Raw genomic sequence first — 18501 nt, forward strand, 5'->3', positions numbered from 1 at the left:
GTCCTGGGAGCAGCCCCCCCCGACCCTTCCCACTCCAAACCAACCACCTCAACCACCTCACTTGCTTACCCACTCTCTGAGATCCCACTACCAGAGGCCCATTCCTTTGGGAAAACAAAACTCTTTTCAGTGAATGGCAAAGTATTCAGCTTTTATCAATCATTTACACTTGAGTGAATTAATGTACACTCATGATTGTTAGGTAAGGGCCACAAAGCACACTTCATCAATTTCAAAGTTCTGCAGAGGGCTAATCCTAATGTTTGAAAGCAGGCATACTATGGACCTAGAAGTAACATGGTGAAAGGGATATACTTTTTTATTTTATTTTATTTTATTTTATTTTATTTTATTTACTTTATTTAAGTTCAATTAGCCAACATATATACATCATTAGTTTTTGGTTAGTGTTCAATGATATACTTTCAATGTTTGTCCTCCTTGGGCTGAACTCGGAGGAAACACTGCCACCCATCCATCCATCCATTCAATAGTGAGATTGAAGGACAAAAGGACATTCTACTCACTGAACCATGTCTCAAACCAAATTGGGAAGTACTCTTCCGGAGCCTTCCCTCCTCCCCCACTCCATCCTTAAGCTCTTTCCTTTGTGCTAGCAGCCCCATGCTCTCTTATTCTGCCATAGAGGTCAGCTCCAATACACAATTTCTAAGCTGTAAGTGGACAACAGACCTGTGGAGAAACCACTGCCATAGTTTTTGCAGTTAAATAGTGAATACTCTTTTTATTCAGAATACATTTTTAACAGAATTTCATGCACCAGTAAATCAGTACAGTGAGGAGTTACAGGGGTGGGGAATCTCTCTTCAGGAAACATCTCACCCTGGTAGAGCTCTCAACTCCCAGAATCCCCTTAACCCAGCTCAGATGATTAGTGGCCAAGGAGCAGTAGATGGGGTTGACTCCCAGTATAACCAATAGGATTTGCAGGTCTCTGAGGATAAAAGAGAGGAGAGGAAAGCTCTTGTAAAGGAGGAGACTATTATATTGGGACTGGCAGTTCCACTGAGGTTCCCTGAGAGACTGATGAGGGAGAGCTGGTGTTGGCGCCTGGTTCTCCTTCTTGATTACACTCTTCAAGGGCTACGGTCTGGTCTCTTCCATCTGTCTCTGAGTCCCTGTGTGGAGAAAAAGACATGACTAAGGGAGGATCCAAAACTATCAATCTGAAAACAGGTTGTGTTACGGGGCTCAGATATTCGAGGAGCATTCAGACAATTTTTTTTCCACCAGCCCTGGGTTTATAGAAGGAGGCTGACATGAGGCATTTACCTGGTTCGGAGTCGAGGCCACTTCTTCCATTCTATGGCTAGCACCACCCCCAAAGCTACAACTACCACCACAATCAGACTACTTCGGACAATGTTCCCCACAGTGCACTCCTGAGCGGCAGGCCCTGTGATGACAAAAGAGTAGACACCAAGGCTATGGAGTTAGCACATGTACGTTCCCCTGATCTCTTGTTCCCTCATTTGGCCTCCTTCAGGGTTCACTTGTGAGCCATGTTGAGAATGCAGAGGGGTTGGTCAGAGCCAGTGCTTATGCTGAGGAGAAGCTGCCCTCCTTTTGGGGGTGGAAGAGGCCTTGAAAGTAGAGGCCTGCTCATATCTGTGGGTGGATCTGAGGTCCACCTCCTCACCATCCCTAGGAGAAAGATGACCACACTTGAGGTCTCTGACTCCAAATCCTCCCACCTCCATCTTTGGTGGTCTCCATCCAGACTATCTCTGGGATCCCAGGTGGGTCATTCCAGAACCATAGAGGGATTATCCTCTCACCTGCTGCCCCCACCAGCTCCAGGGCATTGCTAGGCTCTGACCAGATGTCAGGATAGGCCTGGAGGCGGTAGCTGCAGCTGTAGTTGCCAATGCCTTTTCCTTCTATGTTGTTGATGATGAAGTCCCCATCCTCTGAGAACTGCTGAGGTGCTTCTTCTCCGTCATGTTCTAAGACAAATTCAACACCTGGCAGGGGTCCTCGGCACTGAAGGGTGATGTCCTTCCCTAGCTTGAACACGGTGCTGGGCCAGGCTGACAGAGAGGGCTTAGGGGGCTTATCTGCAACCAGCCAGGACAACCAACCAGAGTTAGAAGCGGTCCTGAATCCCCTTAGGGCTAATTACTTCAAAACTACAAAGTATAGACTATTACTGAGGTCTCCAGGACCTTACCAGTCACCCAGATCTCCAGGAAGTCACTGCGATTGGAAGCCGCAAAGGGAGCAGAGTCCAAATAATAAACACAGCTATAGACCCCAGAATCGTCACCTCTCACCGCTGGCATCCAGAAGTCAGCCCTGTACCCGCTTGGGCTCTGTTGCTCCAAAGGCTCTTGAGTGCCCTCCTTCAACAGGACAAATGTTGAGTCTGGCAGTTCCCCTTGGCATCGAAAAGTCATATTTTCTCCAGGGGCCACAATGGGTCCAGGCTGGGCTAAGAGGCTGGGTTTAGGGAGCAAACCTAGAAGAAATTAACTCCTGGTCAGAGAGAGGAGGCCACTTTCCAGTGTGCTACCCCTAGAGTCTGTTCAATAAAGAGGAAAGACTATTGCTTGCCTCTCCTTGAGCTCTTTGAAAACTATTTCCATGAACCCTCTCACAGTCCATTCTCTCCTCTCTCCTCTCCCATGCCTGCTCCAGAGCACCTTCCCATTACCTGTGACTATGAGTTCCAAAGTGTTGCTAGGCTGTATCTTGATAGGGCTGGTCCAGTCAGGGTGGTAGCAGCAGCTGTAACGCCCTATGTTAGCACCAGATATGTTGGTGATGGGGAATGCCCCGTCATTACTGGTGGATCCCCAGAGCTGCACTGAAGGGGCTTCTCTTTCTTTGTGTAGAATATACCCTACTCCATGGACTGGCCCCTGGCACCAGAGAGTAACATTCTGCCCCATAGGAACCACAGAACTGGGCTCAGCAAACAACCATGGCTTGGGAAATGTGTCTAGAAAGAGATCAAAGATGTAGTGAGTGTAGATACTTATCACTCGCTGCATTAACCCTTTATCTTTCTCCTTCTGGATACAATAGTTCCCCCCTCCATGGTCTGGCCTAGCCTTCTACCCTCCCTAACCCCTACTCTAGTTGTCTCTGTCCCAGTCTCATATCTTGTCTGTTCTTTTTTTCCATATCATTAATTACTTTATTTTTTTCTTTCTCAAATTTTTATTTAAATTCTAGTTAGTTAACATATAGTATAATATTGGTTTCAGGAGTAGAGTTTATGATTCATCACTTACCTATGGCACCCAGTGCTCATCATAAGAGGTGCCCTCCTTAATGCCCATCACCCATTTACCCCATCCCCAACCCACCTCCCTCCATCAACCCTCAGTTTGTTCTCTATCCTTAAGAGTCTCTTATGGTTTGCTTCCCTCTCTTTTTTTTTTTTTTCCTTCCCATATGTTCATCTGTTTTATTTCTTAAATATATCTTGTCTGTTCTTACCAGTCACCCAAATCATAATGGGCTTGCTGAGATGTGATCCCCTATTTGACATGGCTGTCTCGTAGTAGACACAACTGTAGTTCCCAGAGTCCTCTGCTCCAACACTGTGGAGGAGGAAGTCAGCTGAGTTCCCGGAGGTGCTCTGGAACTGTAAGGGAACCTGGGTTCCCTCCTGCAAGAGGGCAAACCTCATGCCCTGGAAAGCCCCTTGGCAGCGCAGGGTCACATTCTTCCCAGGAAGCACCACAGGACCCGGCTGTGCCAGAAGAGTGGGTTTGGGGTAGAATTCTGAAATTCAAGAGACCACAACATGAGAGAAGCCTGCCCCCCACTTTCTGCAGATTGCTTTTTTAGCATTATTGGAAGAAACAGTATGTGTTTATCTAGCAAATTAGAAAATACAGAACAAACCTAAGAAAATACAATTCTACCATTCAAAGATAACCACTCTTTATACATGTCTCTATATCTCTTTTTCATTTTTTTCTCTATGTGTCCATGTTATTGTAGCTGTAACTATTTGCATAATTGGGATCCTACTGTATGCACAGTTGTGTAGTTTAATATTTTTCACTTAACTTTATGTAGTAAACATTTTTCTATGACGTTAATCAGCCTTTGAAAACTATCATTTGTAATGGCTGCATAATATGCAACTGTCATTTCAAGGTCTTTGCCCATTCTCTGAGGGCCATCCAGCCCACCAATCTCTGACAGCTCAGCTAAAGAAAAAGTGAACATTGAGCCTAAAGCTCAAGGCCAAGCCACAAAAAGATTTTAGAAATAGGGCATGTGAGCTGGCATTGGGGATTGGACACCCCCATCTGCCTCATTTCTTCCCCTAGACGTGAATTACTTGCCTCTCCCCTCTCCTTTGTCTCTTCTCCCTGTATTAGTAATAATAGAATCTGCTGCCTTTCATGGACTATTTACCATGTACCAGGCACTTTCCTAAGCACTTTCTTGATGATTTTATTTATGTATGTATGTATGTAGGCTCCACACCCAGTGTTGGGCTTGAACTCATGACCCTGAGATCAAGAGTCCTGTGCTCTACCCTGGTGACTTTTAGAAGGAGCACTTTTCCTCTCCCACTGACAGCCCTCCCACCCATTGTCCCAGGGTCAATCCTGCCTCCATCTGTGTTTCCCCACTCCTGACCTGTTACCACGAGCTCCACATGGTCGCTGGGCTCAGACCAGATAGCAAAGTCATAATAGCGGCAGCTGTAATTCCCTCCATCACCAGTGCCCACTGAAATGATCAGAAAGTGAGCCGCACTGGCCCCTGGACTTGCCCAAGACCTGTCACTGGATGCTATTTCACTTCCATCCTTGTAAAGAATAAAGCTCATGTGCTGCTGGGGAGTGGAGCAATTGAAAGTCACTCGGGCACCAGGAGTGACCACAGGGCTGGCCCATGTCTTGAAGAAGGGCTTGGGGTACATTTCTAGAAGGCAGAAAACAAAAACATGACACAAAACCAAATTAAGAAAAAAAAATAGCTAATATAGCAAATGTTGGTTTCTGGAAGCTGCTTTGTTTTCTATAGCATTACATTCAGAAGTAGGTGCATTTAAAAATCAAGGCAAATCCACTTTGCAGATGGACTTCTCCCAGGGATTCCCGTCCCCCCCCCACCACCCCTCACCTCCTCCAGCTGAATCCTGCCTGTCATCAGGGTAGGCAATGAAGGCTAGCTAAAAGAGTGAACTGTCATTAGGGCTCTGCTGGTCCCCTGAGGCTCAGTTTGCCCATTTGGGCAAGAAGGGGAAATGGTACCTGCTCCACCTCCCTGGAATATTTGGCCTATATCTAAATGAGATAATTGATATGAAAATAATTAGAAAAATTAAATCACCCTCCACAAACCCCAGCTATTAATAACAATTATGGCTATTAATATCGTGCAGCCAGAGGCCCTGGCACTCCCAGCGCCACGCCTGCCTGGCTCTAAGATTGGACACAGGCTCCTAGGACCAGCAGCAAAGTTTGCTGTGGGGAGAGGAGTGTCTGACCCAGAGCTTTGCCTCCCCCCTCCTCCCTCACACACTCTTTTCAGCTCTACCTTTTATGACAAGCTCTAGGGGCTCACTGGGCTCAGACCACTTGAAGGGGCGCTTTTCAGTGTGAGTACGGCAGCTATAATTGCCTTCGTCTTTATCCTCCATTCTTTGGATTGTAAAGAAGGCTTCTCTCCCAACGGCACCAAGTTGCTGGACAGGTTCCTGCACTCCCTCCTTATACAGAACAAACTCCATGCCCGCCAGCCATCCTTTGCACCGGATTTGCAATTTCTGGCCCCGGACTGGGGGGGAAGCAGACATGACAGGTTTGGGGAGGATGTCTGGAAAACAAAATGGGGTGGAAAAGGAGGCTGAAGTTTGGAGGTACCCAGATGGGACACTTGGAGTCACTCTGTCAGCAAAAAAAGAAATTCATCCTGGACTGGCCTTTGGCTCTTCTTATCAGTCTCCTTTCACTCTCTTCCCCACCCCCCTCCCCCATTTCAGGGCCCCTCCTCTCCTACTTGCAGCACAAGCCCCTTGGGCTCCAGGTCGCTGTGCATTCCACCCCCTTAGGAACAGTGTTGGAGTCACAGGGCACTGAGGGTCACCCCGGGAGGAACCTCTACCTTTTCTTACCTGTCCCCACCAGCTCAAGTGCCTCACTGGGCTCCGACACAGCCATCTCTTCCCAGGAATGGCAGTGGTAACTCCCGGTGTGGCTCTGGGTCAGGGCTCCAAGGGGGAAGGCAGCCCGGACCTGCTCTGAGGCCGGGCGAGTTGCAATCCACCCGGTCCCATCCTTCAGCAACACAAACTCCTTAGTTGAGCCAGAAGGGCTTCTGCACCAGAGGGTTAAGTTCTTCCACGGGGCAAGAGGGAAGTTGGTCTCTGCCCACAGCTCAGGCTTAGGGGTTGGCATGATTACTTCTAGAAACAGCAGAGTTAATGAAGCCATCTTCCCTCCTCCCTCCCCTCCCCCTTTCTTTGCCCTTGAACCCCCTCCCCAGATCACAGTGCCCAACTCCCCTTTCAACACAAACCCAAACTCTTTCCTTCCTTCCTTCTGCAGGTGCTGGGGAAAGGGGAAGATTATGTCTCAGCTGAGCCTCAGGAAAGTGCAGAGGCTTGGGGGAAATTTTACAGGCAGAAAAGCAGAGTTGGAGGCTGAATTTTGCCAGCAGCTTTAGCAAGTGCCCCTTCCTGGCTGTCCTTCCCTCCCAACCAGTCACTCCCTGGCCACTGACATTGACACTCTGTAGTTATTTCAGATCTCCAGGAAGGAATGTCCCAGTCTGGAACAGGAAAAACTCACCAGTCTCTTCTGTCAATACCCCACTGCACAGTCCTGCAAAAGAAATTGCTGCCAGAGCTCTGCCCCCTCCCCCACGGGACTTCACCCGGCCTTCTGCCCAGACCCCTTCCCCACCCCCTTGTACTCACCACAGCAGAGAAGGGCCGTGACTATGAAGAGCATGGTGACCCCTTGAGCTGTTCCCAGCAACCAGGCTTCTCTAGTGAGACCAGAAAAGAGATGAGAGGAGCTGCTGGGGTTAGGGGGAGGGCGGAGAGAAGGGGGCGGCAATTTATGTCATTGGCTTACTCACCACCCAATAGGGATTGGATTTGGGCAGGATAATGGGATATAATCTTTTCTGACATCGATGACTTTTCTTTTTGAGGGCCTCACCACCTACAAACCCCTTGCTCTCTCATGACCCACGTGCCCACCCCACCCCCTTCCCCTCTCCTCAGCCTATATCAGATGTCAGCTCCCTATGTCCCCTGATTAGGCTGTTGCTGGAATTGAGTTGTCAGATGTGAAAATGCTTTTGTAATTCCAGCTCTCAGAACCTCTGGAGCTCAGAGTGATCGGCAGCTCTAGGTGGCGGGTGTGGGGGTGGAGGGAAAAATCTTGGGTGTTTCTCCGTCATCAAGTTTAAGTTTGGAAGCAGTTTTTATTATGGCAGTATTGGTCCTCAGACCGACCTGCCTCACCTGCTTTTGTTATGGAAGGGTTGCCTAGGCAGCCACAGTGAATTACCCAAAGATTGTCAGTGCTGAGCTAAGCTTGTCAGAGAGTGGGATCTCTCTACCCCCACCCAGATTATGACTAGCAATGTGCAGCAGCTTTGGGTTATGGGTCCTGTAGAATTAGATGATATTAAGCCATAATCCATTTGGCAATTTGTACTTAGAAAACACTGACCCTCCTTCCTGGTCAGGAAAACATGCTTTTCAAGCTGCTTTCTCTGAAATCTGCTTCCAGAGCTCGTTCTTTGATGCAATGGTCTTGAGCTGAGGTGGGGCACTTGAAGCTACATTTTTTTCTAACCCCTGGCTTGGAGGTTACCCCAAGGTGCAGGACTCAGGATCGATTCTGAGGACAACTAGGCCTGGCCCCCCACTGAGACTTTTTGAAAACTCAAAGGGTGGTGGTTTTTGCAGAAGATTTAAGGTGCTCCCTTCTAATTACCCAAGCACTCTGTCCCTCAGATCCTGGTGGAAAACACAGACATACACAATCATAGTCATCATCCATCATGTATTGAATACTCCCAGACACACAAAGGCCCATGATCATGGTGAGGGGGCTACAGCCAAGAGCAGAAGTTTGGGGGTAGTAGGTAAGGCCTTCAGGGGCTGAGGCCCCCACCAACATAGTAGCTGTCATTTCCCTTCCTGTTGTCAGGCAGAATCGCCTGAGCACAGGCCATGGGGATCAGGGAAAAAGGAGGATGGCCCAGGGGACACCAAAGGATCAAAGGAAATGGTAGGTTTGGTTTGCCATTTTGTGGTTCAGAGGAAGCAGTTTGATTTCCTGGCCCAATCCACTGCCTCATCAGATGCCCATCCAAGTTAAGATTATATTCTCAGGATGCTCTGCACAGATGGTTGGAGGCCAGAGCAGCAGAGAGATTGGTTTCTATGGAGACTAGGATGGACCATGAGGCTCTCTAGCCCTTGAAAGCTAGGGGTTAGGGTGAAAAGTTGGGATGGGAGTTGGATTATACCCAGGGAGATAGGACAGCTTGGCTTCTTACAAGAGAAAAAGTTCAGACTAAGTTCATTTGGGAGACTTCAGTCATCTCTGAGTGGCCAGGTGGTTTGGGAGGGAGATTTGGGCATTCTCCTGGGTGGGGGTGGGGGGACAGGGAATCAGTGAATGAGGTTCTGATTGCTTCCCCTTCTGAGAATGTTTCTCTACCCTCTGGCTTGGATGCTGACTTCTCTGTGAGGTGAAAGAGAAACAGCTGGGATGAGAAAGTCTTGTTTCTTAAACCCAGAAGGTGGGGGATACAAAGGGTGTGACCCTGTGGCTTATCTCAACTGGGGTATGACCCATTTCTGAGTCTCTGGGGAGCCTGGACTTAGCTAGATTGAAGGACAGGGGGCTAGGACAAGACAGTTACCTGATTCTGAGTCTCCGACACTTCCACCTTATCCACAGCACTACCAACAGCAAGGCAACAAGCTGCATGATTAAGGACAACCTGATAGCTTCATTCAGAATGTAATTCCAGGTGAGAAAGCCTGTGGCCAGAGAAGACCAGAAGCAGGAGCCTTGATAGGGAAAGGGGGAGGTGAAGACATTCGGGGTTGGGGTGGGGAGGAGGGAGGAGGAGTTGGTTACTGAAGGTGAAGGGAAGCTGAGACAGAAGTGGCCTTATTTTCCATGAAGAATGGGAGCTTTGAAAGTATCCTGCTCATTGCCTTTGAGTGATTCTGAAACCACCCCAGGGGAAGTATGCCCAAACCCAAGGGCCCTGATTTACATGCCCCTTACTCCCCTTTCCATTGTTTTCTGGGCACTGCTTCGGGATCCCATGGGTATCATGACCAAAGCCATGGAGGGGCAACCCTACGAAGAGTTGTCCTCTCACCTGCTGGCCCCATCAGCTTCAGAGGCTCACTGCGATCTGACCAGATGTTGGGGTGTGCCTCTATGCGATAGCGGCAACTGTAGGTCCCTTTGCCTTTTCCTTCAGCATTACTGATGATGAAGTCTCCATCCACTGAGAATTTTTGGAATGTTGCTCTTTCTTCCCATTCCAGAGAAAATTTAAGTACTGGATGAGGTACTCGGCACTGAAGGGTAATGGCCTTTCCTAGCTTGAACATGGTGCTGGGCCAGGCCGACAGGGAGGGTTTGGGGAGCTTATCTGCAACCAATCCAGAAACCAGTGTTAGAATAAGTGACCTTGAACTCAGTACCCCTTCCCCCAACAAGTTTCTCGGCTTCTTATGTGATCTTTCCTGTCTTTCCACTTCCACTAGATCAGTGGTCTCAAAATTTGACTGTTCTTTAGAACCTCTTGGCCCACTCCTCAGTATTCTCAAGATTCTTGTGTTTCTACCTTCTATCACAAAGACCTCATACCTGTAAGTTTCCCCTGGCCAGAAGGAAAATAACATTTCCCGGGGTCACAATGGGGCTAGGCCATGCCAAGAGGCAGGGCTTGAGTAACAATCTTGGGAGAGAAAGTATGCAAAGTTTTTGGAGAAAATTCTGCACCACCTTCCTAGCATATTTTTCCTCAGCTCATAACTCCAAGAGGGTACAGGGCTGCTAGCTCCTTCTTAGAATACTGTAATGATGATAAAAACAAACATTTGTTAGCACTCGCCTACAACTACGAGCTCCACGGTGTTGTGTGATGTCATCCTGATGGAGGTCTTCCAGAAGAGGAGATAGTGGCAGCTATAGATGCCAGCATCACTATAGGTCACATTGTTGAGGAAGAATGACTCATTGTCATCAGTGCTGGTGGTATCCAAGAGCTGAAGTGGTTTGTCTTCTCCTTTCTTATAGAGTGCAAGTCCCACTCCATTCACTGGCCCTGGACACCACAGGCTCATGTTCTGACCCATCTGGACCACAGAAATGGGCTGAGCAAGTAGCCAGGTCTTGGGAAAAGTGTCTAGGATGAGACCCAAAATATAAAGGGCTAGTGGTCTGACTCCCCTCTCACCACTAAGGGTTCTCTTCCTTCAGTCCACCCTTGGAAAATCCCATCCTATGCCCAGTTGTACAAATTCTGTTCCCTTTCCCACTGTTAGCCCTCGCTGCATGATCAGGCTCTCCAGGCAGCCCAGAGGGAGTTGTATATCCTTAGCCCCTAACGTAGGTCCCCTGGCATTCCCCTTTCTTACCGGTCACCCAGATTTTCAGGATATCACTAAGGAGTGAACCCCTGTATGACCCATCATAGTAAAAACAGAGGTAATGTCCAGCATCCTGGATTTTCAAAGCCCGGAAGAAGAAAAATGCCTCATTTTTTATTGGCCTCTTGTGGTAAAAGGATTTCTCCAAGTCTTCAAGCCTTATTAGAGCAAAGGTCATTCCATAGATTGGCCCCTGACACCTGAGGTTCATGCTTTCCCCAGGTGCCATAATGGGCCCAGGATACGCTGTCAGAGTTGGTTTGGGATAGAGTCCTAGAAAGGGAAGAGACCCTGAATTAGAGATAGGATGATTCTTCCCTATTATCTTTTAGTTTTATTTTCCTAGTTTTTTCTTTTCTTTCTTTTTTTTTTTTAAAGATTTTATTTATTTATTTGACAGAGAGAGAGAGAGAGAGAGCACAGGTAGGCAGAACAGCAGGCAGAGGGAGAGGGAGAGGGAGAAGCAGACTCCCCGCTGAGCAAGGAGCCCGATGTGGGGCTCGATCCCAGGACCCTGGGATCATGACCTGAGCCGAAGGCAGACACTTAACGACTGAGCCACCCAGGCACCCCTTTCCTAGTTTTTTCTAAAGACAAGGAGTGGTAGCTGAAGTTTAGCCTTTACTCCCTCTCCCTTCCTTAAATCTTGGCCTCTTCTAGTAGATAATCAAGGCCATGTCCTCCCCTCTCACCAGACTTTATCAGCTCCACTGAGCTCTAACTATGTATAGGGCTGTGTCTCAGTGGAATATCTACATCTGTAATTGCTTGTATCTTTAGGTTCCTGAAATGCCAAATGTACTTCTTCCAACCACCCAAGAAACCAAGCTTCTGAAAATGACTTTGATTTCATCTTTGTAGAGCATGAATACTACTGCAGAAATAAAAATGCCCTTTGAACACATTAAGCCCACATAAGACCTTACTTCCAACATGAGATAGGAAGAAGCCAAGGAGGGATTGGCCAATAAGTCTTTGACCCAAAGAAATCTCTGTTAATGGGGCCACACCTTCTTTTCCATGTATTGTTCCCACAAGGGGATCATACTACAAAATAGAGGGCAAAACTTACTCTGATACCATTCCTTCTTACCCACTACAATCCCAGGTAGACCCACCCATCTGTTACTGGAAAGATCAGCTCTTTCATATGCTCATTGAGCATTTAGGATGTGTCAGGCATCATGTAGGTCTAAGGATGTACAAGTAAAGAAGTTACAGTACCTGTCAGCAAAAAGTTCACGGCCTAGTGAGGGATACCAGTGAATAGGTAACTCTGAAAGTGTATGTTAGAGGAATCTACTCTGGAAGGACATTCATACAACAAACATCCATACACACAGTTCAAACAAACAGTTTTTGTTATTCAATCCTCAATAAAAAGCTGTACTAATAAAATTAATATCTACCATTTATTGAGAACGTATATGCCAGGCACTGTACATATATTATATTTAGGCAAATCCTCACAACAACCCTGTGAGGTAGGCATTATTATTATACCAATTTTGCAAATCAGGAAACTGAGGCACAGAGAGGCATCATACAGTAGGTTGTATAGATACTGTTATCCCATTTTAGAGTGGGGGAAACTGAAGCACAGAGAGGTGAAGTGACTTGCTTAAGATCACACAGGGAGGCAGTGTCAGAGGTGGAATTAGAAACCAAGATTACTGCTTCTAAGTCCAGGGTACCTTCTGTGGCACCTATTTAGACTAATGGAGGAACTAAAGCAAATGTGGCCAATTCTGTGTAAAAGCATCCAGGCCATGGGGTGGGTGAACTGGGGCTGGGGTGTGTGTCTGGCATTTGAACATTTTGGGGAGACTTCTGCTGTGTCTAGATCTTGATACTGCCTTACTAGATCTACATATACAGGACTAAAGTAATTTATAAGAAGTCATTTCTAAAATACGAGCTATCACTTTTTGTAACTTTTATTTATTTTTATCACTGATGCTAGCACAATTCTACTTCCCGCACGTAAAAATAATCATTACAAATACAATAAAAATGCATTTAAAATGTAAAAAACTGTTTATAAGACTGCAGTGGCAGTGCCTGGCACATAGTAAGTGCTCAATAAATATTAGTCAAATGAATGAATGAAAGCATGATATTCAACAAGTAGAGAACAACAAAGCTGTGATGAGCTGAAGCTGCCAGACATTTGGTTGGGCTCACTCATTAGCCAAGTGATTGGCTCCCACATAGCTTCCTGGTAGCATATGTGATTCTAATTTGCATCTCAGGAAAATGTCAAATGACACTAGCTCATAGGCCTTGCAAGACCTAGGACTTGGCTAAGGAAAGGAAAATCAGAAACCCTGGTTCATCCAGCCATGATCCCAGGGACAACGATCATCAGACCCCAGCAGCCATAGCCACACCCACCTGCCACAATCAGCTTCAGGGGGTTGCTGGGCTCTGACCACAGAGTGGGGAGCATCTGGATATGAGTGCGGCAGATGTAAACCCCTTTGCTCTCAGGTGTCATGTTGGCAATGGAGAATATGGCCACTGTCCCAGTTGGGATTTGGTAATCCATGGGCTCTGCATATCCCTCTTTGAACAGCATGAATACCAAATCCTGCAGCCAGCCATGGCAGAGAATGTTAACATTACATCCAGGAAGAAGGGAGGTCTCAGCCTGGATCCAGAAGATGGGCTTGGGCAGCTGGCCTGGAAGGAGAGAATGAGCTGGAATTCAGGTAGAGCAAGGATAGCGCTGCTCAGTGAGCAGGAGAGGAGAGCGCTACTTAAATGAGCCTTCCCTCATTCATGATCCTTATTTACCACCCTTCCTTCCCCCTATCTGGGGTCTCCCCTATGTTGAGAGCTTGCTCTCTAGATTTGTTCTAGAGACTGCATCCTCATCTGCATTGCCTATAGAGAGTAGGGACTTACTAACTGTGGAATGTCTGCATGTATGCATTCATGCATTTGAGGTAAATGAATTAACTAATTAAACAAATCTTGCCCTGGGAAGGCAAGCTTGAATACTGGGAGCTGGAGTTTATTCTTGATTATCTATTGCTGTCTTCTTACCTGGTGCCTCCAACTCTAAAACTTTACTAGGTTCTGACCAGCCTGTCTCCTTCCAGTAGCAGCACCTGTAAAGACCTGCATTGGACTTAGTAAGGGCACCTATAGGGAATGAAACTTGGAAGGTTTTGGAGGAAGGGCGGATCCAAGTCATCTGTGTCTTATCCTTCAGCAGCAGAAACTTGCTTGAAATCCGAGAGGGGCTTTTGCACCAAAGTGTGATGTTCTCCCAAGGGGCCTGGGGGTAGTTGGTCTCTATCCACAGCTCCGGTTGAGATTGCACCACTGTTATTCCCAAAGATCACAAAGATATGAGTAGTCCAACCCTCTCCCTCCCATAACGTGCCCCACAATGTCCCTTAAAACTAGCCCTGACCCAAATTATTCTTTTTGTCTTCCCTTGGGGACAAGAGTGTCTGCTCATGTGGGGGATGGGATAGGGCCCCTAGGATATTTGTTCGAGGGATTCAAGTGAGTTGGGGAATACAGTGCAAGTCTGGCTTCCATTCCACCTGAAGTAAAGCTTTTTATTATTCTGTGGGAAACCAAGTCATGAAGTGAGGTGTTCTGGTCCCCAACCAGCTCAATCTGGGAACCTTTGTGGTCTCAAGGTAGTTATATCCAGTGCCATGGAGGCAGCTTATGTCTTGGAACCTCCAGGAAGGAAGGTGCCTGAGGTGGCAGGACTCACTTACCTATTGATGTCATACCCAGACTTAGCCCTGAAAAGAGAGATAATGGTAAAGAAGGGCCCTCACATTGACCCCACCAACCCTCAATCCTCAACTCTCTTCTTTCCCCCTCCCCAAGGTGCCCAACCATAGGAGTACCTATGACAGGGTCACCTGCCCCTCACCCCTTCCTTGTACTCACGAATGCAAAAGAGCAAGACAGTGAATGTCCACAGCATGGTGGCCCGCTCTCCTGGCCTGTCCAGGGTCATGGGGCCTCTGGTGCTCAATGTGTACTTCAAGTCTGGAAGGGCTTTGCCCCTCAGCAGGTGGTGAGATCTAAAAGCAGAAGTGTTTTTACTCAGGGGACTCTTCCTGCTCCTCAAAGTTGAGTTTGGATCACTAAACTGCACCTGACAACCTTACCTTCCACTCCTTCAGAGGCATGAAAGGTACTACAAGGTCACCTGCCCCTTTTCTCCACCCACTTCTCCTTGCACCTGAGGTCTTTGCTGGCATCTAAGATGTCAGATTTGTTGAAATGTCTGTACATCCCTGGAATCTCAGAGGCTTAGAGGGCAACCTAATCCAGGCCAGAGGGGAGCCCTTGGGAGGAGAGAGATGGGAGGTGTAGAGAGTCATCTTTTTAAATCTCTCTCTCTCTCTCTCTCTCTCTCTCTCTCTCTCTATATATATATATATATATATATATATATATATATATAGTCTGAGTCCTCCAACAACCCAGAAAAGGAGGCTTTCCTGCCATCCCCATTTTGCTGACAAGGAAACTGAGGCTTAGTGGGGATATATTTAATTTGCCCAAAGTCAAAAGATTAAATATCAGATATTTATATAATAACTCCAATGCCTATTCTCTAAAACCAGTATTAAACTCCCCCTTTCTTACCTTTCCTCATACCTCCTTCCCCTTCTGTATATTGCCTCAGATGCAATATTACTCTCATTATTGTCTCTTACCCCCCAAAGCTCAAAACCCCCATCTCAAATAGGTGTTGGAGAATCAAGCTACTTGAGCTAATTAATATAAGGTGTAAATGATGTATTGGCTGCCCGTAATTTATAAGCATTTTTGCTCATTGCTCCTAAGGAAATATGGTAAAGATATTTGAATTCAGGGAGGCCTTTTCATTTTCCAAAAAATCACTACCACCACATGTATATAAGATAGATCCTTTCTGCTTTCCTGCCTCTTCTCCACCATCACACCACCAAAGTATCCTTTTGCCAAGGGAAGGTGTAACCCCACCACACAAACTCAAGCTAACTCTCCTCCACCAACTCTCTATTCAGAGTCTGAGGTCCTGGCTGTTTCATCCTATCTCAGTAGAGTGGGGGTAAATGCAGCTCCCAGAACAGAAAAGGGCTGATTTCACTTCCCAGAAGGGATCGCAAAACTGCAGCCTCGAATTTGCTCCAATGCTAACACTGGGTGGGATGGTGGAGCAGGAAAGCAAGAAGATTCATTTTCAAACATCTGGGCTGTGGGGAACAGGTGGACCACCAGAGATCCAAGGAGACAGTTTCCTTTTGCATTTCTCACTTTGCACTGAAGGATGCTCAAATTACCCTCTCTGAACTTTTCTTATCTGTAAAGTTGAGGAGTAATACCTATCTAGCATTGTTGTTGTGTTGGATCAGAGATAATAGCTGTACAGGACACATGGTAAACATTTCATTACAAGGTGGCTATTTTTCTTCTTCCCCAAGGGGGTATTAACCTGGTGTAGGACCCTAAAGATGCTCTTTCATCTCAACTCCCACAGCCCCTTGTCCCCCACTCCTTTCAGGGCCAGGCCTAGGCCCAGGCTTGAGTGCCACCCTGTTGCTTGGTTCCCCCAAGGCTTTGGGCCAGGATTTATTGGGGAAGCCAGGTTCTACTGCCAAGGGAAAGGTTCAACCTGGGACTCTGCCCAGAAATGCCATCTGAGATTCCAGGCTTGCCACTTAGACCCCTAAACCAGGGTTTTGCCTCCTGGGGACTTGAGTGGAATGAGGGAAGGGGGGCTTCTCAGCATGGCTAACCCCTCCCCAATCACTAAGGAAACTGTACCATTTACATCCAGCCCAAAAGATGAACCTTATGCCCAGGGAATGTGGGAAACAGCTGCAAGATTCAGGTTAGTTGGCCACGCCCATTTTTGGCCTTTCACACCCCCACCCCCACCCCCAACTTCCACAGTCTAGTCCTTTTACCCTCCCCTTCTACTCCAACCCAAGCACTATCCCCACCCTTAGGCAGCGCCGCAGTGCTTTTGAGGGTGACATACCCGAAATGTCTAATGGCTCGCCCCCTGCATAGCTTTGAGGGCTCCAGGAATCAAAGAGGTTGGGCTCGGCGGGGTGGCGGGTACATGCTTCGCTGAGGGTTTGGAGGGAAGACTGAGAAGGAGAAGGGAAGATATTTACAGTGCCCAGAGATTCTCAGCGAGGCAATGCTGGGATCCGTGGAGGGACGGAGAAAGGGAGGGATAGACTGGGGAGCAGTTTGATTTGCGGCAATTAGTTAACAGCAGGGAGACTATTTCGGGGTTTTTTTAGGATCTGTTGGCCAGATTAATCTTCAGCCACTGGGCTATGCGCTCATTTGCAGGTACTTACGGTAGTTGAAGGCCCGCTCCGCTGTTGGAGATTCTCCAGTGAGCTCCTCCAGATGCAGCAAACTGCCGGGCATGAGAAGAGCTGTCTAAGGACAGCCTCTCGGGCTCCGCGCCCCGCCTCCCTCTCTCCCCCGCCTGCTTGCCCGTCTGCTCCAACCTCCTCCCCTCCCTTCGCCAGGCTCTGGGAGCCCACCTACACCAACTCTGCCTGACACCTGCAGTCCTCTGACGACCGGGATTTCTACGCCCCTCCCAGCTCCCCGCCTCTCCCGGCTCCCTGCAGAGGTTGCTGGAGCCAAAGTCAGGCCCCTGCCCCCTCTCCTGTCGCTCCGAGTTTCACTGGGTCACTGTATCCTGGAGGGGAGAGGGCCAGCTCTTCAGACTGCCAAAGCTGTAGATCCTTCCTCTCCAGCTCCCCAATGCCTTTAAAGGGATCTCAGATCTTCCTCTGCCCATTTAATGCCCCACTTATGCATAAACATCGCCATCATGGTTTAAATGCCTCTGGGCCCTGGGCAGCTATTAGTTCTAATCCTCCTAGCAACCCTACAAGATGTTTTACTTCCCTCAGTTTTACAGATGAGGAAACTGAATCCCAGAGAGGGTTAAGTGACTTGGACAGCCTCCAGAGTCCAGCTTGGGATAAAAGCCCAGGCTTTAGAGACATACCAATCTGGATGTCAGTCCAGGTTCCACTATTCAATAGCTGAGTGACCTGAAGTGAGTTAAACTGTCTGAGTCCCAGTTTCCCCATCTGTAAAAGAAAACAGCAGAAGAGGTTGCACGGGGCTTTGTTGGAATCATGCAGGTCAAACTTCTAGCACAGTACGCCTGGTACCTGGTAGGTGCTCAATAAATGGGAGCTGTTGCCGCCACTACTGTTATTAATCTGTAAAGTGTTCCCCAGATGCCCTAGAGTAACATGCTTTCAATGATGTAGACAACCTTCCACAAATGTAGTTGATCACGAAAGACTTTTTGAAGTGAGAAATGTACGGATAAGATACTAACCAAAGCTCCTGACATATGTCGTATGATGGGATTAAAATGCAGCATCCAATAAACTGTCAGATCAGTTGATCGTTGTAAAAAAGAGCCAAATTAATCATAAAAGATTACAAATTATCTAAAAAAAATACTGCAATTTAAGAGCAAACCACATAAAAATAAAGCAACAGCTCTTTTTAACAGGCAAAGTGAGTATCATCTCTTTGTGCATCAGGTGATGTAAGTTGTGGCTTCCTGGCATCCTTTGTTCTTACACATCATTATAAACTGCAGATTATCCCCCAAGGAATAGCATAGCCATATGAATATAGATATATGGGGTTTTTTGGGAGGGCAGGTTATTTAAACTTTCCAAGACTCAGTTTTTTATTTGTAAAATGAGGATAATAATTGTACTTACTATCACACAGAGTTTTGGGTCAGATTGAATAACAGTCTCCCTATAAACTACTCCAGATGCCTGGGCCACAGCAAGCCTCCATTAATTTCAATGAATGTTTGTTGAGTATTTTCTTTGTGC

At 47.3% G+C, this 18501-nt stretch overlaps 1 protein-coding gene across 1 annotated transcript; it reads right to left on the reverse strand.

The window, feature by feature from the left end:
• Nucleotides 1-742: 742 nt before the first annotated feature.
• On the reverse strand, nt 743-17013 carry IGSF1 (immunoglobulin superfamily member 1). Its single transcript, XM_035006505.1, has 20 exons — nt 16975-17013; nt 14555-14691; nt 14377-14403; nt 13685-13966; nt 13031-13318; nt 10625-10909; nt 10099-10392; nt 9355-9633; nt 8884-9004; nt 6914-6984; nt 6786-6818; nt 6110-6400; nt 5533-5811; nt 4627-4914; nt 3466-3753; nt 2675-2962; nt 2192-2479; nt 1800-2078; nt 1294-1417; nt 743-1139 (listed from the first exon to the last, which is right to left on the reverse strand). Exons 2-20 carry the CDS (start codon nt 14622-14624, stop codon nt 1004-1006), a joined length of 4011 nt encoding a protein of 1336 aa, XP_034862396.1. The 5' UTR covers nt 14625-14691; nt 16975-17013; the 3' UTR covers nt 743-1003.
• Nucleotides 17014-18501: the final 1488 nt, after the last annotated feature.

Source organism: Mirounga leonina, unplaced genomic scaffold (assembly GCF_011800145.1).
Source record: "Mirounga leonina isolate KUSES-001 unplaced genomic scaffold, KU_Mleo_1.0 Mir_101664, whole genome shotgun sequence".
NCBI lineage: Eukaryota > Metazoa > Chordata > Mammalia > Carnivora > Phocidae > Mirounga > Mirounga leonina.

Coding starts and splice junctions, on each gene's coding strand:
- IGSF1 (XM_035006505.1), bottom strand. CDS start 14,624: ATGACCCTGGACAGGCCAGGAGAGCGGGCCACCATGCTGTGGACATTC. Junction 10,393..10,624: donor CCTGAAAATCTGGGTGACCG/GTAAGAAAGGGG, acceptor GTCTCATCCTAG/ACACTTTTCCCAAGACCTGG. Junction 6,401..6,785: donor GGTATTGACAGAAGAGACTG/GTGAGTTTTTCC, acceptor TGCTGTTTCTAG/AAGTAATCATGCCAACCCCT.